Raw genomic sequence first — 27,005 nt, forward strand, 5'->3', positions numbered from 1 at the left:
TCAAGTAGTAAAAGTTCCTCGTGGCAGTAAAAAGTTAAATCCATTGTATGTCTAACAACTGAGTTCTGTAAGGTTATCCTAGAGACCGAATCCACTTAACAATCCCTTACGGTTTTAGAAGTAATCCTAGCCGTTAAAACCTAACCTGGCATTTACCAAGAGCACGGATCCAGAAGAGGGAAGCTGCCATAACCGACGCGACTGGTAGGAGCGCCCGGGGTCAGGGTGGCCCCTCGACCGAGTGCACTCAGACCAGAGGAAGCAGGGTAGATGTCGGGAGTGACGGCAGTTAGAAGAGCCAGGCGAGTTCCCTCGCAAGAACACCAGCTCGACAATCTTTTAATAGAGAGCTCAGTCAGTAAGTAGCCCCGTATCGGGCCAGAAGTACCCCAGGATCTAACACTGTCATGTAATGTAATCATCACTTAAGCAGTTAAACCCAGCCTATCACAAAGCTTTACAGTACCAGCAACACATTTCATCATTGATGTCTCTATTGCAAAGTTGGATGGAGTTTCTTATTGACCAGAAGGAGTAATGAGGTCTTAATATTCACCTTTAAAGCTCTACTGTTCAGGCATCTTTTACTCGTGTAAATCTTGTTACAGTACATGATCCAATGACTATTTAACTATAGATACCCCATGTGTGTACACAAACCTTTGCAAAAGCTACTTCCGGTTCAATGCACTATTAAAATGGAATGAACTACGCTCAAGCTACAGATACAGCGTTATAATCCAACACACTTTATGATTCTTTTCATTGTTTTTATTAATTGTGTTTGTTGCTCGGTGGTCATTCGTCTGAATTTGCTTGTTTTGTTCTAAGGACTCTCCTAAAAGTGGGATCATGGGATATGAATACATGCTCAATTGACAGTGTACAGATAACTACATAGTAAAATAAGATAAGAGCAGACTGACTATTCCCCTGTTTGATGTTTTTCCACAGCTAAAGTGAAAGGAATCTTTCTTTCTGCCACAAAGGCCGTTGAAGGCCTAAATCAAACACCTCCATCCTTAGTCCCTGTTTCTGCTTCCCAACAGAATGTCTACTACACCAGTTCTCAGCAGCTTCACCTGGGAGTGCTGAGTCCGACCATCGACGATGACGACAACAAGTGTCTGGTGGATGTGAACAGCAGACCCAGGCTGCTGGAGTGCAGCTACGCAGCTACCAAACACATGAAGCTCACCTGGACGTTCACTCAGGTAAACCCCACCACAGTTGTACATGCACAAGGCCATGTTTGCAGTCAGACCCTTCATGTACAAGTAACATTTAACAAACTAAATATGTGTGCATGTTTTACCCATTTCAGGTCTTCTGGTTAGATGTACTTAGCCTTAGAGCTTATCGGTTTGCTAATTGGTCTTCTCTATGTAGCCAGAAGTACAGGCTGTTTGTCTGCTTTTTGAAGAATTGAGTGAGATTCATGACTTTTTCTCTCCACTTTGTTTCTTACTCTAAAAGGCCCCTCTTGGTTTTGTTGGAGGATAATTCTTCTGCTATTTCATGCGATTTCAGGCATTAGGTCCTATCTCTCTCTCTCTCTCTCTCTCTCTCTCTCTCTCTCTCTCTCGCTCTCTCTCTCTCTCTCTCTCTCTCTCTCTCTAACCCAGAGAACTCAGTATCTGCAGCTACTGGGAATCTAACTCTAATTAGCATTGGACAGAATCTTAAATCTCACCAAGTTATGTAAGAAATGTTCTGCTGATCTGCTAAAGATTTTACTGATCTGTTAATCAAAACAACTATTTAAATTCAGGGAATTCCCATTTTACCAGTCATCTGCATCCGCTTGTCCCCCTTACTGTACCTTTACTTACAGCTCTTTCATTTCCCTATTTGCTTCGTGCACAAACATATCAAAAAGCTCACAGAGGGATTAATCATTGCATTTATCCCATTCAACTTGTATACGTGTTCATGTCTTATCCTTACACATTTCATTATGAGATTCATTAATATATCAACTTTGTCAAAACCTTACTTGATTCAACACACTTGATTTATTTAAAACAATCACATGAAAAGTCATATATTTCTTACTCATATATACTGAGTAAATAATGATTACAGGATAAATCACACATTTCTATTAATATCCTTTCAATGATTATGATCTCACTTACTTATTGTGTTACCTTTTAGCACTTTAACTCTCTGTTTCTATCTCTCCACCATCTCCTCTTACTGCTGTCCACCTGCAATGGTTCCTCTTCTTGGATAGGCCTCGACTCTTCCTTTGTTGGAGACGGATCAGATATTGGTGCTGTAATAAATGACCAGCTCTGGCTCTTCCTCCTTTTCCTCTGGAGGTGAAATGGGCTTGTTGTGGTTCTTTCTCTGGTTCTGGTTCTGGTTCTGGTTCTTTTTTCTCTGGGCTTCTCTTCTTCCGGTTCAGTGTTTTCTCAGGACCTTTATCAGGGCAGTGATTTGGCCTTCCCCTCTTATTTAAATCTGGCATCAACATCCTGTTTTACTGGGCTCTTTGACACACTTCATGTGTTAAAAATAAACGTATCAATAGTAAACACAAAACTCTAGGGCTACGTTTTGCTTTGAAGCTTTGCTATTACCTGTAGATGAAGAAATATATATTAGTTATCATTCTGAATTCATGGCAGAATGATATTCATGGCATCTATGAAGCATAAGTTGGTAGTGAGCTGAGGTGCTTCACTGTTGCTGCCCCACTTGTGTAAAGAAAGAAATTATATTTCAGCATGAAAATCTCATCGAGTTTAGCTTTTATATGAATTGCATTTGCACTGCATGCTTGGAGCTCCAGTCTTCTCTGCTCTTTGTTTTCATGCAGTGCTTTCACCCACCACACCCTTTGAGGTGAATGACTTGCTGACTGAGCGCCTGGCAGACAGATTGCCTGACTTTCTGGCCAACCCGCTGACTGGCCAGCCTCCTTGCTGACTGCCTGTCTGATTGCTTTCTGGCTGTCTGACCAACTTATTAACTAGTGTTGGAAATTGATAGCATGGCCCTACTCTGCAGAATGACGGATGGGCTCACTGCTGAATTGAGGACGAGGTGTTGGACAGATGCAAAATATTTCCCTGAGTGTGTATGCGTGCATACATGAACGTAAAAGATTGTGGGAACAAGAATGTGTGTGTATGTGTGTGTTTGTGTATGCTCTAACTCAGCTTCTAGACACTTAGTCTGAGCTGTACTCCTCAGGGAAGCCCAGAGGTAGAGCACAGACTTTTAAGTACACTTGTTGGAAGTCAGTCAGGAGGTTGTACACTTAGAGAAAGCCAACTCACTGGCTTTCAGCAGAGGGATTTTGATTATCATAAAGAATCTAAAGTTCCTCATGTCGGGGGTAGCAGTAGTGGGTGTACAGTGTGAACAGGAGGGGGCTCCGGTGTTCAACACTAGAGTGGAGGAGGTGTGGAGGCCAACCCAAACTGCATGGGGTCTGTTTGTGTTGTGGTTTTTAAGTGAGATACTCAAGTACAGAGTGCTTAGTTTACACAATAAATATTTTGGGCAACTTGGGGGTAGCCTGTCTGCCATTTGGTGCTGGGAAGTAGTGTTGATTAAGGATTTTTTCACTGAAAACAGCTGTATTTAACTTAAAATAATGCTGTTTATAGCAAAATACAGCTATTAAAACATTGAAATGACCCGTGGGATCGATATACTCTTCAAGAGGCTGAAGCCTTAAAGGTTGTGAAGATACTGGTACCATATTAAACTCGATGACATACTGAACCCATTGGTACCAGCACACTTGCGAGCTTGTCTGGACTGAATAAAGCTCAAAAGTTCGTTCATATTTTGATGAGGGAAAACTGGCGTGACGATTTTCGTAGGGGTCACTTTGACTCATCTCCAGATGTGTGAATGGAAATAAATAAAGTAGTCAAGGAAAAACTAAGTTTGTTAGTGTAATGCATGCACAGAAAACACATTGTGATAAGTGTAACCACAAATATTAACAATATCTGATGTAATTGATCTTGTTTTGAACAATAAGATTAAACAATAATAAAAAGTTATAAGTTATATATTCCATATATAATAGTACATTGCAAATACATTGCCAATAATTGTACTATTTGCAAATATATAAAATATACTAACATTGTACGTCTAACAATTTGCAAATTAAATCTTTAAACACACTTTCAAATAAATGTAATATAGTGCATTTTCGAGAGAGAGAGAGAGAGAGAGAGAGAGAGAGAGAGAGAGAGAGAGAGAGAGAGAGAGAGAGAGGCGGCAGTGGTCGGAGCACCTGTTGGAGGTTGAACTTTTGAACCCACTTCAGCGCGCTTTCTACGCGCCCTTTCTACGCGCTCTGCTCTGCTCTGCTCAGCACCTGCGCTGCTCGTCAGAGAGGCGGCAGTGATCAACCAACACATTAATTAAAGAAAAGCACTGGTCGCAGGTTGAACTTTTGAACCCACGTCCGCGCGCTTTCTACGCGCCATTTCTACGTGCTCAGCACCTGAGCTGCTCGTCTGCTCTTCTGTGGGGATTATCCTGAACACTATTGAAGAACAACTGCCTGACTCCTAGGAACAAAACACTTCTTCTGGAGGTAAGCATACCTACATAATGCATTACAGTCGGAGAGGAGAGTAACAGCTTTTTTGAACTGACGTTACCGTACGTTTTTAAAATCAGGATAAGGCTCTCTCTACGAGGACAGTTGGAGGGCTGCTCAGAAGATGTGAAGGATATGGTGCACCTTCTTCTCTCCTATTTTGATGAAAAAGAGGAGAACCTCTTCCACTATGTGGAAGAAACATGTCTGGTAAAAGAAGTAGAAGTGGAAAGCTTGCCGGTGACACCATGCATCATTGTATGTGGTAAGTTGATATTTATTTTTACTGACGAAACCGTAACTAATGTAAGGAAATATTGCATGGAATGCACCGTCATGCTATAAAGTGCTAGGTGTGTTTCTTCCCAGTAGTATTTTCTTCTCTATAACGGTGTAATAGATTCATTAAGTTTGACCTATCAGCTTCTTTCCTGAGGCTTCACTGGGACTCTTCTACTCCAAAATGAATGAAATGGACCAGCAAACACCAGCATTTTGAGCTAAAAAAGGTTTTGAAGAATACATATTTGTTGTTCATTCTGTTATTGTTGTTTATTCTTCAAACACCTGTGCCAGCTCAAAATGCTGGTGTTTGCTGGTCCAGATCCACTTCACTTTTTTTTGGATGGTAATGGCTGGTTTTCTGTAATTATTTTCTACGTCTATTTTGTAGGAACCTCCTGCTATGCATCGAGGCAGTTCATGCTAAGTGTCGACGGCAAGGTTGTGAATGACCAAATCCCAAACTTCATTTCTGCCATCTGTTTGATGTTTGGAAGCTATTACTGCCTCAATATCCACTATCCTGTGGTTCTGGGCTCCACACTTGAGTTCCTTCAGAGGTAAAGTAATGTATATATTTTTTTTTATTTCTTCATTTCGAGCAAATCACTGTATTTAGTGGTTGATTATGAATTCTTGTGTTCACAAAGGTGTTTCTTCCTCATCAATCCAGAGAAGGGCACAAAAGTTGAAACCAAGAAAAACAAGAAGCAACTGTCAGTGAACCCAAGAGTCCTCACCCTCATTGCGGATGTCTCTGATCATGAGTGGAGAGAGACATGTTAGAGGACCTGTGTGTAGAATTGAGGAGAATTGATTGGCAGTAATGGAATATAGTATTCATATATAGATTTTCATTAGTGTCAAAACTAAGAATAATTGGGTTGTCATTACTTCAGACTGAGCCCTGTATATCTACATAGGAAGCAGGTCCTCTTCAAGGTGCCAATGTTTACCGTTGATATTCAGAAAAGTATTATTTAAAGTATTTAAAGTATTATTTAATGTTTTCAGTTAGCTTTTGGTTTTATAAGCAGTTTGTGTTGTGTTCATTCAGAACAGTATATATATATATATATATATATATATATACACTTTTGTTTTGGTATTCATTGTTCTAATAAGCAGTTGTTCAGGTTCTGTCCAATTTATGTGAACTGGCTTATTGTACATCGAGGTGAAATTACTAATGCCTACTGATAACTTCAACAATGAGGTCAAAGCAACAGTATGTTTTGTTAGAGGCTGTTCTTTCAGTTTAAACCTGACGTTTGACCTAAGAAAAGATTTTACATTACATGTAGTGAGTTATTCAATTTTAGCTTGTTATTTCTTCCCAGAACAAACATTTCAGATTCACTAGCAGGGTAGGTAGAATCCAAGGAGGAACAGAGCTTCTTTACTATCCATGCATTTGAGATAATAAAGCTGTCCCTAAAGACAATTTGAGCCTTTGTTTCAGTGCTTTTGTTAAACTTCAGAGTAGGTTGAATGCAGGTGGCATTGCTAAGAAGAATTTCCTTTAAGGTAAGTAAATTGTACACATTTCTAACAAATATCTGAACATTTTTATTGGTACATGTGCAGTTTGTGCAGGAAATTAAGACAATTTACTCTTATCTTGTAACATTTAATTAATTTGCTCCTGCCACCTTTCAGACATTGCATTCAAACTCGAGTGGTTATGGACTTGGATGAGAACCAGGAAAACGGTGAGATTCTAAAAGCAAACAGTTTTTTTTTTTTTACTTTTAAAGATGATTTTCTGTCATTTGTGTTTTATTGGACAGCAGAAGTAGAGAGACAGGAACCACAGTGGAGTGAGAGGGGATGATCTGCAGCAAAGGGCCCAACGGGAATCAAACCTTTGTTGCTGGATAACAATATGTGGTACGTGCTAAACCAGGTCAGGAACTGGTTTTATTTTTGATTGTGAATTTAGCCATTTAATTTTAATTTGCAACCTTTGCATTGAAAAGAGTAAAGGTTGATGCTTGAGATGATTTCATCTTTCACTTAAGAGGATGTATGTCCACCCCTTGTCTTTTTTTTCTCTTTATTCTTTCTTTCAGGTGTGATTACGACAATCAGCGGTTGTACTTCAGATGGACCTCATCACCCTCTTTGCTGTCCTACTAGTCTAACCTTGTGATTGGATACATACGAGTTTTGTCAAGGATAAACAGTGGTAAGTTGTTGTAAAGTTTAATGTATGTTCATTTAACAAGAGAAGGCTTTAGGGTCTTCTATTTTTGTAAGCACTGTGTAGCCATTTCATGTTCAAACAGTGTATGCATGTATTCTTGATGTTAAGCACTGCATAAAACGGCATTGCATAATCCAATAACCTTTTTTTGACATACTGTGAATTAATTTTGACTTTATTGACATACCATACGTATTATGGCTATTTCTTATTCATGAATCATATTTGTAGCTTGACCTTTTCATGAAATCTTTAACCCTACTCTTTGTTTACCCTTTTGTAAGTTTGTTCTGTTTCACCCTCTTTAATGTTTTGTGTTTTTATAGTTTGATTGTTTTGTGTGTGAAGTCTGTGAGAACCATTTTGCAACTGTGTAAGTGCTATATAAAGTTATATTATTGGTGATGTTACTGTTATTATTATTGTTAGTATTAATGTTTTCTATGTTGTCTTTTTTTCTGGCTGGAGGATCATGCTAGCCCACAGCGAACACCAGATTGACTTGTGAGTCTTCAAGCAGAAATCATGACACCTGCCTAAAGTTCCAGTTTCCTGAACAGCATACCCTGTCTGTATGAGACTCTGTCCCACCTGTCTTCAGTCAAGTCTGGACCCAATGACTCAGACACCAGTCTTGTCAAGGCTAATTAGAGGTAAGCAGTGTGATAGGTGCAACTCAAACTTCACTTGTGGGCCCTTCTTATACGGGAGATTTACGGTGATTTACGGTGAAGGTAAACAGTCCACCTGGGAGGCTGTGGTTGATCGTCAACAGATCAAGAAAGTGACAGAATCCATGAATGGAAGGTTATTGAAAAGAAGGGGGGGGGGGGGCTATATTGGTAACAGATACATTTTTTAAAATATCAATAACGTTTATTTGTAAATTTTGAGTTTGTTTATTATTCTCACTTTAACAGATGAAAATAAACAAGTGAGATGGGAACATTTTTCATTTAGTTGCATAATAATTGTGCACACAGATATTCTCCTAAGAAAGCCAAAACCTCAGTTTTACTTTCTTAAATATTCAGGTTTGAAGTTTATTAACATTTTGAATTGACCAAGAGCACTGTAGTTGTTCAATAATAAAATGAATCCTCAAAAATAAAACTTGCCTAATAATTGTGCACACAGTGTATTTTTTGGAGGCATCTGTGTATTTAGGCTGCCTGTCGACAGAAATTAAACACATGCTGATGATGCCTTATTGCTGAAATGTGTAGTTTTTTTTACCATTCTACCTGATAGTTATTATTTTGTATTAAGTATAAAGTGCTGGTTTCTTCTAGGTCATTGGAGCTCAGTCTAAGACAGTAAATGTTTCTCTGTGTAGGCATCATGTTGAAGCACTGCATCAATCTAACTTTGCCTTTGTTTCTGTTTTTGGGTGCAGAGAGGATCATTCCAGTCCACAGTCAATACCTGATGGTCAACAGACGAGTCCTCAAGCAGAACTGGTGAAAATACACGCTTCAAGTTCCAGCTTCCTGAACTTCATGTCCATGTGAGATGCTATACCATGTTGAGTGCCCTCTTCAGTCAAGTCTGGACTCAGTGACTCATTACTCTTGATCAACTCAGGGCAAGTGGCTAATCCTTTCATGTTTATTCATGGTTATCCTTAATATATATGGACACATGCTGTTTCTTCAAGATCTCAACACTGCTTTGTGAGTATATTGTACAATATATTGTATCAGTTCAACCTGTTATTCACAGAGAATGTTAGTTTCTTAAGGTATATCAATGATGGTCTGTACCTTGATTTACAATATGCTTTACTTGATATTTCCTTTGTAATTTACAAAAATCAGAAGTTGACTGAAATCTATGCCAACCAATTGTATTACGTTCTACCGTATTTTTGTACCGTGATTCTTACACATTGTCACTATATTTTTTACGGTAAAGTTCTGGCAACCACAGCTGCCGGTAATTTACCGTTAAGTTGCATTTTTCAATAAAATGCCGTAATGTATCATACAGTTGTACTGTGTTTTTTTACTGAGAAAAACTGTAATTAGCTTCACAGTATAGTTGCTGTTTATAAAGTTATTTACCACAAAAATTTACGGTTGAAAAAATATGTACCGTGATGTATTATACGTTCTAACTTTATTTTTTACGGTGAAGTTCTGGCAACCACAGCTGCCGGTAATTTACCGTTTAATTGCATATTACCGTAAACAGGTTCATGAAATCTCTTGTTTTTTATAGTAATGTACCGTAAACAAAAAACTGTTCTCAACTGTGAAATTTACGGTTGCAAAAATATGTACCGTGATGTATTATACGTTCTAACTTTATTTTTTACGGTGAAGTTCTGGCAACCACAGCTGCCGGTAATTTACCGTTTAATTGCATATTACCGTAAACGGGTTTATGAAATCTCTTGTTTTTTATAGTAATTTACTGTAAACAAAAAACTGTTCTCAACTGTGAAATTTACGGTTGCAAAAATATGTACCGTGATGTATTATACGTTCTAACTTTATTTTTTACGGTGAAGTTCTGGCAACCACAGCTGCCGGTAATTTACCGTTTAATTGCATATTACCGTAAACAGGTTTATGAAATCTCTTGTTTTTTATAGTAATTTACTGTAAACAAAAAACTGTTCTCAACTGTGAAATTTACGGTTGCAAAAATATGTACCGTGATGTATTATACGTTCTAACTTTATTTTTTACGGTGAAGTTCTGGCAACCACAGCTGCCGGTAATTTACCGTTTAATTGCATATTACCGTAAACAGGTTTATGAAATCTCTTGTTTTTTATAGTAATTTACTGTAAACAAAAAACTGTTCTCAACTGTGAAATTTACGGTTGCAAAAATATGTACCGTGATGTATTATACGTTCTAACTTTATTTTTTACGGTGAAGTTCTGGCAACCACAGCTGCCGGTAATTTACCGTTTAATTGCATATTACCGTAAACAGGTTTATGAAATCTCTTGTTTTTTATAGTAATGTACCGTAAACAAAAAACTGTTCTCAACTGTGAAATTTACGGTTGCAAAAATATATACCGTGATGTATTATACATTCTCACTTTATTTTTTACGGTGAAGTTCTGGCAACCACAGCTGCCGGTAATTTACCGTATATTACACAGGATTTTTTTTACAGTGTAGATTCAGTCAGGCCTAACTTGAAAACCTGACACATTCTCTAAACCTATACCTATTGTACTCAGAAAATACACATAGCCAGCAATATAGTTAGGACATTTATTAAAATACAAAATTATGTATTTATAGGCCTGCAAAACCAGGCATTAATTGATCACAGTATTATACGATAATACATCTTCAGTGCTGCTGATTGTAGACATCCAGAGCCCACTGGAAAGTTCCACTGTAGCATATCTGTCTTCCTTTGATAGTCTGGACTCTGCAAAACACAAAGAGAAAACTCAGTTTATCCACCTTCTTTAGTTTGTGTTGTAAGAGTAATTGCTGTGGCTTTGTGATGACTCCTGTCTGGAGGTCATACTGTAGGTTCTCCATCTTTCTATTCATCATCTCATCAGTTACAGGAGAAAAACAGTGGAAGAAACAGTCACAAACTTACATGAATGCCTGCTTCAGACAGGAGCTGTGGGTCTTTGCTATGCTGGAGACTCGCTTCAATGGTAAACTGCGCGTGCAGACATTGAAACAGCAGTTTCCAGGCACTGTGTTGAACTGCAGAGCTTTAGCTGTGAGGAAGGTGAAACAGGTAAAGTCAACACAGACACAGGTGTGAGCAAACTCTGAAGATGATTAGGCACAATCACTGATCACTCACGCATGGCGTTGCAGCAGCAGGCGGTGAGCAGCAGCAGCAGCCCCAGAGTGAAGCAGAGAGTCTTCATGATGCTGTCAGAGATGATGATGAGGTTCTTCTCCCTTTGCTGTGATTGACTCTTGGCATTGCGTCCGATATAAATCCTGTCCATTGTGGAACCAAAATGTATGACGTCAGCCTTTCAGGGCAAGAATTCTCCGACACCTCCTCAGAACTTCCACTGCAAAGAGACACTCAAATGACTGCTGTCGTAGTTTGGGGAGGGAAGTGACAGCTAAGGGACAGGCCACAGATTTGTTGTAAAGATTAAAATCAACTTCCCCCATTTAGAGAACAGAAACCCGGTGTTTATCTTTACATCTTGGTGTATATTTAATTGGTGGAAAGATTGTTGTGGCATTCAATGTCATCATTACAGAAACTTTTTATTTAGATTTAGATCGTACTCAAGTTTAATTGACAGTGTCTTAGTTTAGTGGTTCCTGACCTGGAGAATTTGTAAAGATATTTTAAAAGAATTCTTTTTATTGTCCTCTCTCAAAAATAGTAGGCTATTTGTTGGCAACCACTCTCTTAGTTTACTCATAAGATGAGCTTTTAACATTCCATCCTTTACATTTCCAAAACCAGCCATAAAAACCAACCCAAATGCACACAGAATTAACAGGCATGCACAATATTTGCTGGTCAAAATGTTTTATGGATTCCATAAAATGCTCTATAACTTTGTATATTTCATCTTTTTTACTGAAACTAATGCTGTTATTTACAGTAGAAAAATGCTTTTAATCTGTAGCTGAAACTGATTTATACGACAAAGATTTTGACAAAGTTTATGACATTGGTAAATTGTATATTCCACCAAAGGCTGGATCAGAGTTGCAAGTCAGAGTGGTAGCAAATTTAAAAGACTTTGTCCTTAGAGTTGAGAACACAAGTTGGCGCATAGTTGCTGAATTCACTCAAAATTGACTCCGAATTTTCTCATGAAAGGATTTTAGTGTTAGATTGTGTTTTCAGTCACAGCATTTTAAACTCTGTGATTGGATGTTTCTTGCAGAAATGCACCTTAGGAGTCGCAGTAAACGTCTTCCTCATCGTTTTTATGTACACAGGCTTATAATACCTTCTACTTTTTCATAAAGAACCAGATTGTTCTGTGAGTTACTTTACATTGTCGATGGGGAAAATGAAGGGGAATTTAAAAGTCAAAGTTCAACATTTTGGCTGTAAAGAAATTTATATTCAGAGGGTTGTGGGGTTATAAATACAAACACAAAATACGAACCACTAAATTATTCTGGTTTCTGCCTCCTCCAGGGTGAACTACATCATGAGTCAGTTCCCCCCTTTATGCAAATCTGTGCAGTGCAGACTGAAGTGATGGAGACAGCATGACGATCACAAGATCTTATCAGCTGTTTTCAGACGTGTGCACAAACCCAGGTTTAGCAGTGCATCTGTGACCCATTTAGATCATCTCTGTGCATGCATTTGCAACCAAATCAATTTCCTCTTAATCATCATCTGTAACTGATTTGCATCTCTCTTTTAATGGGCTGTCGTTGCAATGCACTGAGCTTTATATGTAACATAATTACTCCTTATGAAAAGATACATTTGAGAAGCAAGTGTTGATTGTGTTTCAGTTACTGTGAGCTACTGATGTGTCAGAACTTACTTAGGTAAAACTAATAGTTGACTTTATAGACAATATATTGCATAAAAGGTCCCTGTGGTAGCATTTGACATTAATATAGAAATTACCTAAACCCATACTTCCTCCCTTGTCTAGACACATTAAAAATAGATATTGTTTTGTTTGATAAAAACATTATTTAACATGTCTCAAGTTGCTTGAGATTCCTGCCATGCTCGATCCATGTCTCAGTTGTGAGATGAATGGGTGACCCTACAAGGTCAGTGTTCTATGTACTGAGTCATTTGACCATTTGTTTGCAGCTTCCATCCATCATTTATCAAGGGAGATCTGAAGGCTTAATGTAGGATCTTAATGTTTCGCTAATTCTCGCAATTAGTCATTTTCAGGAAAGGTTAAGTATAAATTTAGGTTTACAAAAATCCACCTCTTCAACAGCCTATTTACTGTGTTTATGATCTATAGTTTTGACACATAACATAAATAGTGTAATTAATACCATTCATGTACTTAACCGATTTTATTCAACATATACCATCTTATTGTTAGTTATTACTGATGTTAAAGCTTTATGTCACACTCCACACCAGTAGATTCCACTATCATCACATTGGTATTGTTGTGGAATCTTGTTTTGCGTGTTTAGTTTAGTGAGTACGGTAAAACGCCCTCCCTCTCACTCCGAGCTTTTCAGCAGGTAAAGGCGTGGATTCCGATTGCTTCAAGCATCTCTCCGCCTCCTCGAGTGTATTTAAGGTACTCCAGTTGTATGCACGTAAGCGTCAGAAGACCCGCTGAAATTCAAAGTTGAAGGAGGAGACTCACTGAAAGCATAAAACAACAAGAAGGTTGTTTCTTGTTTTCTGTCAGTTGACCTGTTTCTTGCAGACTGTAGTTTCATACAGACTTCTTTTCAGGTAAGACAAAATCCAACCTGGTCATCATATATTATGTATGAAACAGCGGCTAAAGTTAGCTTGTCATTCTAAGCTAGGCTAACGTTACGCTGGCAATTTTAGATCGCTACATTAGCTTGAAATGAGCTTGCCTGAGTTGACTCAGGACAATGTTGCTAATGCTAGCAAGCTAACGTTAGCTCCTTTAGCTAGTTTTCAAGTTACAGGTGTTCACTGTTTGAAGATAGAAACGTTCCAGGCTTACTAATTAAACTTCACTAACGCATGTTTTGTTGGTGTTGGCAGTGTTAACGAGTTATGTGACATTATTTAACGTCAGCTGACCAGTTAACAAAACTTGCTACGAAGAATGTGTGTTTAATTTAGTAAACGAGCTGAGCTGAAAGTAAAATGCAGGGCGTTGGCACGTTTACTTTTATTTGTGATAATCCTGCGGCGTTTTTATCCCACATTAGTGCTTCCCCTGTCTGTGTAAAAACGTCTAAAAGCTAGCTTTAATAATGTTAGCCTTTTTTTCCTGGCAAAGACAACGTTCGTTTAAGAGTTTTTCTTACCTAAGTTATGTGATATTAACGTTAGCCCATCATAATTATTTGCATGACCTAGTAACGTTAATAGTAAGAAGGTGTTTTGAGAGGGGAGTAAATGCTAAATAAACTACCATATCGTATTGCTGTTGTGCTTAACTGTTTGCCATCTAAAAATATACAGTCATTACCGTCACTGTTTGCAGCTCAGCATGGAAGGTGGCGAGGAAAACGGTGCCAACAACAACTTGAAAAGACAGAGAGAACCGTTGTCAGATTCTGAAGACAATGTCTTCTCCCCATCAGGTTTGATTCTGCCTGTATTAAAAATCATTGATAGGCAAATAGCAGAGAATGAAATTAGCACCTGCCAAATACAGGTTCATAGACATATCTTTATCATAATCACAGCAGTCTTTGCAGGTATATTTGTGACTTTTGTCCTTGTGAGTCTATCTGATGTCTCAGAGGTGGATGATGGCCAGAAACGGCGGCGTCTGGAGGCAGCTGGTCAGGAGAACCGCAGTCCTAAAGCATCCTCCTCTGGACGCCTAGCTGAGCTAGACACAAAGCCGGACACGCCGATGGTTCCTTCAGTCCGGTACAGAGTCCAGCAACTCACCCAGAGACGAGAGGGTAATCCAACCTTCACCGTTGAAGCAGGCATGCTAATAATTGACAGGCTTATAGCAGTGTTGGGTTTATTGTGTTTATGGTACTGCTCAAGATACCACGGTAGCCAAGATCAACAGTCAATTGGATTTCCTGCATTCAAAATGAGAACTACTGTCAAGGTGCATAACAATCTGTGTGGATCCAGTGTGTTAGATAAATATTGTAGTTTGTTGTTTTAGGGGGAGCTCCTCTGGCCCAGCGGTGCCTCTCGGATCCTGGGGCTGACAGCCCATCAGTCATCTTCCATGAAAAGGGCTTCAGAGAGTGTCTCCTTGGTGAGGATGTATATGATCACACACATTCAAAAACCTCTGAGGATGAAAATCAGACTTGTAGAATACAGTCTTCCTTTTCTGTTTAGTTTTTTTTAACAGACATTGAAATAACGATAGATGAAAGACAATATGATAAACTATCAAAGGCAGAGACTCAAATTATCCGGTTTCCAGGCTCGTTGTGGAGTTTTTTTAATGTTCGATTTCTGGGCTCCTTTGATGGGTTGGCTGAGTGATCTCAGACCTGACAGTGGCTAGAGGGCCAAGTCTGGGGGTTCTCAGTCAGTTAAAGGATTTGCCACATTTAGCTGCAAAGTCCTTAATAAAAAGTTCAGAAAGGCAAATGCCTAATGTGATTGTGACTAAGCTCAGGCATTAAGGCATTTTTGCATTCACATAAAAAAGAAACACTAGGTCTTAAGGCATATATTGGTTAAAAGTATGCCCATTGGATTCTAACCCTCCACTGCACTCCGATGACTCTGGTAAATGATCCCTCATCGCATGTACCGGTACAGATCATTTACCAGAATTCCAGGAAAATGACAACCCGCTGCGTGCACAGTGCAGCCTTCCATCACACGTGCAGCCCACACTACTGCACTGTCTAATGCAAAGGAAAGTTTTGTTAAATATTAACTTCTGTGACATATTCTACACATACAGACATAGAAACAGTTGTAATGTTGCTGCTATGATGTCAATATACGGTACTTTGATGATATTTATGTTAAAACAGCAAGCCAAGTACACAGTTTATAACTTGACACCGTCTCCTAGATTTTGCTAGCTAGCTGTTATAATGGGGATGTAGCCTGATTGAGCATGCTAATGCTAATTGAGTAGTTTTAATTAATCTATTTCCAACCATTCTTTCTTGCAACTTATCTATTGTATAATTAGTTGTTCACTTTAATCCCTGAGTTTGCACTGAGCCCAAATTGTCGCCTCACATTTTTAAAGTACCTTTCCCCATAAATTAGCTTGTTAGCTAGCTTTTTAGTACGGTAGTAAGTAGTTCTAAAGAGAATCAATGGGACCTTGAACAATGCCTGGCAGGTGTTTTTTTTTTTGTTTTTTTTTAGATCCCCTGTTCATGTTTTACAGTACTGTGGATGCTAAAGATTAGTATTGGAGCCATGCTAGGAGTTGGATCTGCCAAACTTCCAGAAGATATATTTGAGCAATGGGGACACATCCAGTAAAGGACATTCAGTGTTGTCACGCAGCTTAGAGCTCAGTGGTGCTGGGAAAAATATATGTCAAGGGCAGCTCAACTAAACCAGCTTTACTAACTCAAATCTACTTGCAGCACACAATACTGCTGTGTTATATAGATATCAGATTGGAACATGGTAATGGAAGATACTCTATATTACCTTTTCTTGAGAATATTTCTACCATTTGTTTTAGATTCAAATTTTTCTTCATTTCTATTTATGTTTGAATCTCTATAAATGTTTTCCTTCCAGGTCAGGGAGAATTTAATCAGCGACTGGAGCGTTTTAAAGTGCCGGTCTTCCAGGCTGGTCCCAATCCAACCCCAAGCCCTGCCAGCGCCTCCCCGAGGACCTGCTCCAACTTTGTGTCTGCCATTCAGCAGAAACTCCACGGCACCCCAGCACCCAGCTCCAAGCAGGCTTCTCGCATTCGCCAGGTTGGTTTAGAGCCCTTCTTTTGGTAAAATGCATACTTTGATCAGCACCATTCTAGCTCTCATGTTCTCGTACTCTGTTGAGCAAATATATTCTAAAGCCTGATGATACAAATCATTTACACACATAGATTATTTGTAATAAGAACTTGAGAATGTCTGTCATGGTTACACTGATCAGGAACGGGAAGAGGAGTTGAGCGGGTTGCCTTTCCAACCCATCAGTGAGAACGCCTGGCTGAAAAGGAGCAACTCCGATCCCTTGTTATCGCAGGTGGGTTTATGATCTTGTACACCTGTCTCACACACGCGTATATACATCTACAACAAACTTAATTCTTGACTGTTTTCAGCATTTCTCTGATGACAGATGAGAAGTGTCTATAGTGTTTCAATACCAGACAGTTTAGTTCTTGGATTGCCATTAAGTGATACACAATGGTTATTGCATTTAGAAATGGGTTGTCTCCTTTGAATGATATGTCGTATATTCAGTACAGTAACAGCAACATACTCTACAGACCAATGGCAACTCATGTTTTAAATAGGTTTTTGGGGATGTGATTTTTATATTTGTATGTTTAGTGAGCCAGTTTGTTTGAGTTTTTGTTTTACACACCGGTTAATGTAAACATTAGCAGGGATGGACCCCCTCTGGCCCCTCATCTCCCTCCGCCTGGGTTCCTAGATCCAGAGGGAGAGTCCGCTGGCCTCCTTTGAAGCCCTGGGATGTGAGTCCGTGACCAAATAACCCTTCTCTTTCTGGTCACTTTTGAGCTTTGACGACTGGCCAATACTTGGAGCCAACGGAATGGGTAATAGGGATTTGGGCAGTGATGAGAATTAAATGAAATAACCGAACAAGGCAAATATATCAGCAACTGCTTTCGGGCTTCAACATTTTTCAGACAGTCTCCCATTTCTTAATTTTCAGCAATTTTTTACAATTAATTTCAGCTTTCAGCATTCCAACGCATTTTCAGCAGGAAATGCCTTTTCTAGTTTGAGATGTCGGAATGGAACCACCATGACATGACATGGTAACTCACTGCTTCACAGAGATGAATGTCACAAATTCATGTTATGTTTCTTATATTTGTCATAAACTTTATATGTTACATACAGTCACCTTGGAGGGGTATGTATTTTGACTATTCAGCATAACTCCACCTTGATATTTCTTGCTCTACTCTACTGGTTATAATGGCTGTTTGGTGTTTGTTGGCATTCAGGGTACGATGTTTTGTTTGAGTTTCAATACTTTGCTTCATGCCCTCCTGCCCTTTTTATTCTACACTCTCAATATAATAACTGCAAGATGCAGTATTGTAGTCCTTATCTTTTAGCTTGTATATCTACTTTGATTATGTTACATTGATGAACATCAAATAAATATCTTAATTTGTTTCCTGGTGCTGATATCGTTGCTTCCAGCACATGGATGGTGACGCTGAGATGATAGATGGCAGCTTCACTGAGGCTACGACATCATGTGAAGAGAAGCAATCTTCAGGTGAGACTTTTGACTTCAAATTGACTGTCCCTTATACGGTCCTCATTGATGAAATAAACACATTTAGTTCTTATAGTGTTGAGAATTAGGTTGATACAAACAATGTCTTAAACTGATCTGCAAGACCAGTATTGTGGCTACAGCAATACATAATAACTCGATACTCTGTTAAAATATTCCTCATTATACACAGTCACTCAAATTGGAGCACCACAATTTTATAAACCGCCTAGAACGATATAATATAAATTCAGTAGTATAACTTAAATTCTGGTCTGTGGCCATCTACTTTTAAGAATTAATGTGTAGTTACAATCTGGTGTCACTTTGCAAGACGAGTAATGATCACCAACAGTTCCATAAATCAATAGTCCACCAATACCCCAAAAATGTTTTCGGGTCCGCATTCTGGCTGAACTCTCTGCGCTGTGATCTGTGTGCCAGCTCACAGCATCAAAAATCCAAATCTGGCGTCTCATAAAAACAAATGGATATAAATATTGGTACCTGCTATGCTATTATGTGTGTGTATGTATATATATATATATATGTGTATGTGTGTGTGTGTGTGTGTGTGTGTGTGTGTGTGTGTGTGTGTGTGTATATACACACACACATATGTGTATGTATGTGTGTGTGTGTATATACACACACACATATGTGTATGTATGTGTGTGTATGTATATGTATATGTATATATATGTATATATATGTATGTGTGTGTGTATATACACACACATATATATGTGTGTGTATATATATATATATATATGTATGTATGTGTATATACACATACATATATATATGTATATATGTATATATATATGTATGTATGTGTGTGTATATACACATACATATATATATATATGTATATATATATGTATATATATATGTATATATATATGTATGTATGTGTGTGTATATACACATACATATTGTGGCAGCCGGAGGGGCAACCCCAGAGGGGTAGTGATAGAGGGACGATATTGCCTGACATGGAGGCGGAGCCCCCAGGTCAGGGAATGGAAAAGAGCGCCAAACCACCATCAGCCCAACAAGCAACACCTGAGGAGGAGAGACGAGGGAGCGACCACACCCTATCAGAGGAGGAGGAGGGGACTACAAAAGGGCCCAGGCAACAGGAAACCGGGAGAGAGTAGGAGTAGAAGAGGAGGAAGAAGAAGCCGAAGAAGTAGCCTAATCAGAGAAACCCTTGGAGAAAACTGCCTTACCCCTGGATCACCCTGGAACGTCTGACTACCCGCCCGGCTCACGACCCCTGCCTGTACGACTACCCTGCTCCTGCCCGCGCCCTGGACCGTCTGAGGAATACCCGTTGTGCACCGACCCGTGGAATTGGACACCGACCCTCCCTCTGGAAAGCGGACATTGTGTTCTTGAGTGTCTATCCTACCTCTTTCCACTCTCTACCTTCAGTAAAAACCTCACTTGAACCGTTTATCTGCCGACTGGTTGTGTTTATTGGTCAGTGTTGTCGTGAAACCCCCTGTCCACCCCGGGGGCTGTCACAACTTGGTGGAGAATGTGGTCAGAGTTAATAGCCCCCTTTTTGATCAATGAAACGCAAGTAACGTATCAGGACTTAGAGCGCGGGGGAAAAGTTGACTTCCGGGTTTTGAAAGCGGAAGCGTTACAGCGATGCGGGGTCACGCTGTTCTTAAAGGCCCAACGATTTCATGAATGGTCATATGACGCCTCACTTTCTCCGCGAGCCCAGATGCATGAGATCAAAAGGATTACGACGGCCTGGCTACACGCAGAGCCAACAGAGGTGTCGCCCACCGATCGCGTGGTCATGGACAAATACATCAGATCACTCCCGTATGAGGCAAAAAAATTGGCAGGCCAGAGAAACCCCCGCAACATCGAGGACCTGGTGGAAATAATGGAGGGTTACCAAGCAGCACAAGCTTTAGTGCGGGGGGGAAGAAACCAGAACTTAGAGGGGCCCACCCGCAAAGAAAAAATTAAAACTGAGGAAAATAAATATGTGTCTCCCTCCTTCCCCCCAGGCTTTCCCCGACGTCGGCCGGCGTTTGGACAGGAAGAGAGGAGGTGCTACAACTGCGGCGAGATCGGGCACATCGCCTGGGAATGCCCTCACCGCCAGGACGCACCCATGCCCACGGCCAGTGAGGGGAGTCGCCCATGCGGCTTGATTACAGGATGCTGGGCCACTCACGAGGACCACATGCCCCTCACCCCTGTCAAAGTCAACGGCCGCGACGCCTCAGCGATGGTGGACTCCGGGAGCGCCATTACATTGGTGAGACCCACGTATGCTCAGTACCCGCTCCTGACAGGCACCCGAGCGGTCACGTGCATCCATGGGGAGACCCGCGAATACCCCACCACCGCCCTAGAGATCTACACGACGAGGGGTAGATACCTCGGCACTGCAGGAGTCGTGGAAGGACTCCCCGTAGAGGTGCTCGTCGGCCGAGACCTGCCCGTGTTCCAGGAGCTTTGGCGCAGCCTGGTGGTGAAACAAGGTACGACCCCTCCCCGAAAGTACAAAAAGAAAGCCATCTGTGGGCTGGGGGAGGAGATCTCCACCTCTCCCCTATCGGAAGGAGTCGCCAGTGCCGTGGCCCGGGCGTTGGTGGAGGCCACCCAACCCAACCCCGATGACGTCTATGCCACAGCCATCGAGAACGACGGACCCTCCAGCCCCAGTGAGCCCGAAGGAGAGGCGCCGCCCATCCCCGAGGAAGCCGATACCCCCTCCCTCGACGAAGAGGAGCTGGCCGGGCTGTTTCCCCAGGACCCGGAGGAGCCCATCTTACCCGGGCCCCTCACAGGGAGGTTTGGGACGGCCCAGTTGGAGGACCCCAACCTAGCCAACGCCCTTCGGCAGGTGGCCGCCGTAGACGGACGACCACTGGACGGGGTAAGAGACCTCCCTCCCACACATTTCGCCATATATAACGGGCTCCTATACCAGGTAGTAATGAGGGACGGGGCCCCCCTCAGGTTGTTACTGGTGCCACGTCCTTTTATACCCTCTGTCCTACAGTTAGCCCACTCCCATCTCCTAGGTGCCCATCTAGGAGTGGAGAAAACCCTGGAAAGGGTGAGGGCCAGGTTCCACTGGCCCGGAATAAAAAAGGCCGTAGAAGATTACTGCCGGAGCTGCCCCGAATGTCAACAAGTGGCCCCACAACCCCATCACAGAAACCCGCTGGTGCCCCTGCCGATCATCACCGTCCCCTTCAGCAGGATCGGGATGGACCTAGTGGGGCCACTACCCAAGACCAACAGGGGACACAGGTACATCCTGGTTATTGTTGATTACGCCACCCGGTATCCCGAAGCCATCCCCCTACGCTCCATGGCCACCAAGGGCATAGCCAGGGAGCTTGTGATGTTGTTTTCCAGGGTCGGAATACCGGAGGAGATTCTCACCGACCAAGGGACCCCGTTCATGTCTAGGATCATGAAGGACCTGTGTGGCATGCTGAAGGTGACACAACTGAGGACGTCGGTGTATCACCCCCAAACGGACGGCCTAGTAGAGAGATTCAACCAGACACTGAAAAAAATGCTGAAAAAGACCATGGACCAGGACGGTAAGAATTGGGACCAACTGCTGCCATTCCTTATGTTCTCCATCAGAGAGGTGCCCCAGGCGTCTACAGGATTCTCGCCCTTCGAGCTCCTGTACGGTCGACGACCCCGGGGACTACTCGACCTGGCCAAGGAAGCCTGGGAACACCAACCCTCCCCCTACCGCACCATGGTGGACCACGTCGAGGAGATGAGGGTGAGGATGGCATCACTCTGGCCCATAGTCCGAGAACACATGGCCGAGGCACAGGCGGCCCAAGCCCGCGTGTACAACCGGGGAACACAACCCCGAGTGTTTAACCCAGGGGATCGGGTGTTGGTCCTGGTGCCCACGGCGGAATGTAAGTTTTTAGCCCGATGGAGGGGGCCTTATGAAGTTATGGAAAGATTGGGGCCGGTAAACTACCGAGTCAGGCAACCAGGTCGAAGGCACCCGACGAAGATTTATCATGTTAACCTTCTCAAGAAATGGGTGAGTAGGGATGCCATGCTCTGTTTCTCTCTCTCTACACCCCCAGGAAAAACGGAGCCAGTCGAGGTACCCGTGGGAGAAGAGTTGACCCCCCGGCAGAAGCAGGACGTCCGGGAAATGGTGGATCGGTTCCGAGACGTGTTCTCCCCGGACCCCGGATACACCACACTGGTGCAACACCGGATAATCACCGAGCCCGGGAAGAAGGTAAAACTAAGGCCGTACCGCATCCCCGAAGCCCGCCGGGGGGCGATAGAGAGAGAGGTACAGAGTATGCTGGAGGCAGACATCATCGAACCCTCGACTAGCGAGTGGTGCAGCCCTATAGTGTTGGTTCCGAAACCAGATGGCTCAGTCAGATTCTGCAATGATTTTAGACAGCTCAACGCCATCTCAAAATTTGATGCCTACCCGATGCCCAGGGTGGACGAAATGATAGAGCGCATCGGGAGGGCCAGATACATAACCACCCTCGACTTGACTAAAGGCTACTGGCAAGTGGCAGTGGCCCCCGAAGACAGGGAAAAAACGGCCTTCACTACTCCCATGGGCCTGTACCACTATAAGAGGCTGCCGTTCGGTCTCCACGGAGCCCCCCCCACGTACCAGAGACTGATGGACCAGGTACTTCGTCCCCATCGAGAATACGCGGCAGCCTATCTGGACGACATCGTCGTACACGGGGAGGAATGGGGGGCTCACCTCCAAAGACTGGAAGCAGTCCTGAAAGCTCTGCGAGGGGCGGGGCTGACAGCCAACCCCAAGAAATGTCGCCTCGGCCTCCGGGAAGCTGACTACCTGGGGTACACCATCGGCCGCGGCTGCGTCAAGCCCCAGGTAGGGAAAGTCGAGGCGATCCGGGAGTGGCCCCGCCCCCGCACAAAGAAACAGGTACGAGCATTCATTGGGCTAGCTAGCTACTACCGACGTTTTGTTCCCCAGTTCTCTGCCCTTGCAGCGCCCCTGACGGACCTAACCAAAAACCGGCTGCCAGATCGGATCGTCTGGACGGCAGAGACCGAGGACGCCTTCGAGAAGCTGAAGGAAGCACTTTGTTCCGAACCAGTGCTGGTGACCCCGGACTTTACCCAACCGTTGGTGGTACAGACGGATGCCTCCGAGACCGGGGTGGGTGCCGTCCTGTCCCAGCTGAGGGATGGAGAGGAGCACCCAATCACCTACGTAAGCAGAAAACTATTACCTAGAGAAACAAGATACGCCACGGTCGAGAAGGAATGTTTGGCCATCAAATGGGCGCTGGGGGAATTGAAATACTATCTGCTGGGACGGCACTTTACCCTGGTCACGGACCACGCCCCCCTGGTATGGATGTCCAGAACGAAAGACAATAACGCCAGGGTCACCCGCTGGTTTTTATCCCTTCAGCCGTATGCTTTCTCTGTTGTCCACAGATCCGGGGCCGCTCATGGAAACGCGGACGCCCTGTCAAGACGGGACGCCCTAGGTTCCTGGAGCAGTCCTCCCCCCAGGTCGGATTTAAGGGGGGGGGTATGTGGCAGCCGGAGGGGCAACCCCAGAGGGGTAGTGATAGAGGGACGATATTGCCTGACATGGAGGCGGAGCCCCCAGGTCAGGGAATGGAAAAGAGCGCCAAACCACCATCAGCCCAACAAGCAACACCTGAGGAGGAGAGACGAGGGAGCGACCACACCCTATCAGAGGAGGAGGAGGGGACTACAAAAGGGCCCAGGCAACAGGAAACCGGGAGAGAGTAGGAGTAGAAGAGGAGGAAGAAGAAGCCGAAGAAGTAGCCTAATCAGAGAAACCCTTGGAGAAAACTGCCTTACCCCTGGATCACCCTGGAACGTCTGACTACCCGCCCGGCTCACGACCCCTGCCTGTACGACTACCCTGCTCCTGCCCGCGCCCTGGACCGTCTGAGGAATACCCGTTGTGCACCGACCCGTGGAATTGGACACCGACCCTCCCTCTGGAAAGCGGACATTGTGTTCTTGAGTGTCTATCCTACCTCTTTCCACTCTCTACCTTCAGTAAAAACCTCACTTGAACCGTTTATCTGCCGACTGGTTGTGTTTATTGGTCAGTGTTGTCGTGAAACCCCCTGTCCACCCCGGGGGCTGTCACAATATATATATGTATATATATATGTATATATATATGTGTGTGTGTATATACACATACATATATATATGTATATATATATATGTATATATATATGTGTGTGTGTATATACACATACATATATATATGTATATATATATATGTATATATATATGTATATATATATGTATGTGTGTGTATATACACATACATATATATATGTATATATATATGTATGTGTGTGTATATACACATACATATATATATGTATATATATATATGTATGTATGTGTATATACACATACATATATATATGTATGTATATATATATGTATGTATGTGTATATACACATACATATATATATGTATATATATATGTGTATGTGTGTGTATATACACATACATATATATATGTATATATATATGTATGTATGTGTATATACACATACATATATATATATATGTATGTATGTGTATATACACATACATATATATATGTATATATATATGTGTGTGTATATATATATATATGTATATGTATATACACATACATATATATATGTATATATATATGTGTGTGTATATATATATATATATGTATATGTATTGTGGCAGCCGGAGGGGCAACCTCAGAGGAGAAGTGGTAGAGGGACGATATTGCCTGACATGGAGGCGGAGCCCCATGTCAGGGAGTGGAAAAGAGCGCCAAACCACCATCAGCCCAACAAGCAACACCTGAGGAGGAGAGACGAGGGAGCGACCACACCCTATCAGAGGAGGAGGAGGGGACTATAAAAGGGCCCCGGACACAGGAAACTAAGGGGAGAGTAGGAGTGGAAGGAGACGGAGAAAAAGCAAACCCATTGGAGACAACTGCCTTACCCCTTGATCACCCTGGAACGTCTGACTACCCGCCCGGCTCCCGACCCCTGCCTGTACGACTACCCTGCTCCTGCCCGCGCCCTGGACCGTATGAGGAATACCCGTTGTGCACCGAACCGTGGAAGTGAACACCGACCATCCCTCTGGAAAGCGGACAGTGTATTGTTGAGTGTCTATCCTACCTCTATCCACTCTCTATATTCAGTAAAAACCTCACTTGCACCATTTATCTACCGACTGGTTGTGTTTATTGGTCCGTGTTGTCGTGAAACCCCCTTGCCACCCCGGGGGCTGTCACAATTTGGTGGAGAATGTGGGCACAGTCCGGTTCTGGCAACACTGACCGATAGACCGACCGACCCAGTAAGCATGGCCACCCCGGTGCCATTTCAAGAGCTGCTAGCGGGGCTAATCGCTAGCAACCAGGAAACCCAAAAACGCCACGAACAAGCCATGCAAGTACAAATGCAAATCCTCCAAGCACAGCAGCAACAACAATACCAACAGCAAGTACACATGGAGAAGTATATGGAGGTACAAACCGAACGCGCGGAGGCGATGCAAAGCGAAATCAAGGGCATGTTACAGACACAACAGGAGCAACGTACCGTGGAGAAAGCCAACCCAGCGCGCTTCCTTCTCAAGCAGACGGCAGCTGACGATGTTGAAGTGTTTTTTCAGATATTCCAGACAACGGCACTCCGGGAAAAATGGCCAGAAGAGCACTGGGCTGAGTTGATAGCCCCCTTTTTGATCAACGAAACGCAAGTAACGTATCAGGACTTAGAGCGCGCTGGAAAAGTTGACTTCCGGGTGTTGAAAGCGGAAGCGTTACAGCGATGCGGGGTCACGCTGTTAATAAAGGCACAACGATTTCATGAATGGACATATGACACCTCCCTTTCTCCGCGAGCCCAGATGCATGAGATCAAGAGGATTACGACGGCCTGGCTGCACGCAGAGCCAACCGAGGTGTCGCCCACCGATCGTGTCGTCATGGACAAATTCCTTAGATCCCTCCCGTATGAGGCAAAAAAATTGGCCGGCCAGAGAAACCCCCGCAACCTCGAGGAACTGGTAGAGATCATGGAGGGTTACCACGCAGCACAAGCGTTAGTGCGTGGGGGAAGAAACCCGAAAGTGGAGGGGTCCACCCGCAAAGAAAAGATGAGAACGGAGGAAACTACCTATGTGTCTCCCTCCTTTCCCCCAGGCTTTCCCCGACGTCGGCCGGCGTTTGGACCGGAAGAGAGGAGGTGCTACCACTGCGGCGAGATCGGGCACATCGCCTGGGAATGTCCTCACCGCCAGGACGCACCCATGCCCACGGCCAGTGAGGGGAGTCGCCCATGCGGACTGATTACCGGATGCTGGGCCACTCACGAGGACCACATGCCCCTCACCCCGGTCAAAGTAAACGGCCGCGACGCCTCCGCGATGGTGGACTCCGGGAGCGCTATTACCTTGGTGAGACCTACGTTTGCTCAGTACCCGCTCCTAACCGGCACCCGAGCGGTCACGTGCATCCATGGGGAGACCCGCGAATACCCCACCACCGCCCTCGAGATATACACGACGAGGGGTAGATACGTCGGCACTGCAGGAGTAGTGGAAGGACTCCCCGTAGAGGTGCTGGTCGGCCGAGACCTGCCCGTGTTCCAGGAGCTGTGGCGCAGCCTGGTGGTGAAACCAGGTACGACCCCTCACCGAAAGTACAAGAAGAAAGCCATCTGTGGGCTGGGGGAGGAGATCTCCACCGATCCCCTATCGGAAGGAGTCGCCAGTGCCGTGGCCCGGGCGTTGGTGGAGGCCACCCAACCCAACCCCGAGGACGTATATGCCACAGCCGTCGAGAACGACGGACCCTCCAGCCCCAGTGAGCCCGAAGGAGAGGCGCCGCCC

At 43.3% G+C, this 27,005-nt stretch overlaps 3 protein-coding genes and 2 long non-coding RNA genes across 6 annotated transcripts in view; 4 read left to right on the forward strand and 1 right to left on the reverse strand.

Annotated features, from left to right (window-relative positions):
• Positions 1-4,378, forward strand: part of LOC306786385 (polypeptide N-acetylgalactosaminyltransferase 18-like) — a gene marked incomplete at its 3' end in the record, with an annotated part of 179,474 nt that extends 175,096 nt beyond the window's left edge. Inside the window, exons 10-11 of the mRNA XM_079297402.1 lie at positions 1,050-1,214; positions 4,346-4,378. Of these exons, the coding sequence (XP_079153528.1) occupies positions 1,050-1,214; positions 4,346-4,378 (198 nt within the window). The remainder of the gene's footprint in view (positions 1-1,049; positions 1,215-4,345) is intronic.
• A 312-nt stretch (positions 4,379-4,690) lies between these two features.
• Positions 4,691-5,616, forward strand: LOC306786673. The gene is made up of 3 exons (XR_013772498.1): positions 4,691-4,841; positions 5,250-5,418; positions 5,509-5,616. It is a non-coding gene; the product is annotated as an uncharacterized lncRNA (long non-coding RNA).
• Positions 5,617-6,656: 1,040 nt separating this feature from the next.
• On the forward strand, positions 6,657-8,643 carry LOC306786667. Its single transcript, XR_013772497.1, has 4 exons — positions 6,657-6,748; positions 6,931-7,046; positions 7,533-7,717; positions 8,461-8,643. It is a non-coding gene; the product is annotated as an uncharacterized lncRNA (long non-coding RNA).
• Positions 8,644-10,380: 1,737 nt separating this feature from the next.
• Positions 10,381-11,541, reverse strand: LOC306786393 (C-C motif chemokine 4-like; the record flags this gene model as incomplete). The annotated part of the gene is made up of 3 exons (XM_079297403.1): positions 10,859-11,541; positions 10,643-10,769; positions 10,381-10,462 (listed from the first exon to the last, which is right to left on the reverse strand). Exons 1-3 carry the CDS (start codon positions 11,007-11,009, stop codon positions 10,381-10,383), a joined length of 360 nt encoding a protein of 119 aa, XP_079153529.1. The 5' UTR covers positions 11,010-11,541.
• A 1,772-nt stretch (positions 11,542-13,313) lies between these two features.
• The window catches only part of LOC306786409 (anillin-like), a 33,776-nt gene continuing 20,084 nt past the window's right edge, over positions 13,314-27,005 (forward strand). For both annotated transcript variants that reach the window (XM_079297405.1, XM_079297406.1), the window contains exons 1-7: positions 13,314-13,435; positions 14,169-14,268; positions 14,431-14,598; positions 14,817-14,912; positions 16,385-16,569; positions 16,748-16,840; positions 18,001-18,079. In XM_079297405.1, the coding sequence (XP_079153531.1) occupies positions 14,175-14,268; positions 14,431-14,598; positions 14,817-14,912; positions 16,385-16,569; positions 16,748-16,840; positions 18,001-18,079 (715 nt within the window). In that variant the 5' untranslated portion in view covers positions 13,314-13,435; positions 14,169-14,174. The remainder of the gene's footprint in view (positions 13,436-14,168; positions 14,269-14,430; positions 14,599-14,816; positions 14,913-16,384; positions 16,570-16,747; positions 16,841-18,000; positions 18,080-27,005) is intronic.

This window comes from Melanostigma gelatinosum (assembly GCF_949748355.1).
Source record: "Melanostigma gelatinosum genome assembly, contig: SUPER_1_unloc_2, whole genome shotgun sequence".
In the NCBI taxonomy this organism is placed as follows: Eukaryota; Metazoa; Chordata; class Actinopteri; order Perciformes; family Zoarcidae; genus Melanostigma; species Melanostigma gelatinosum.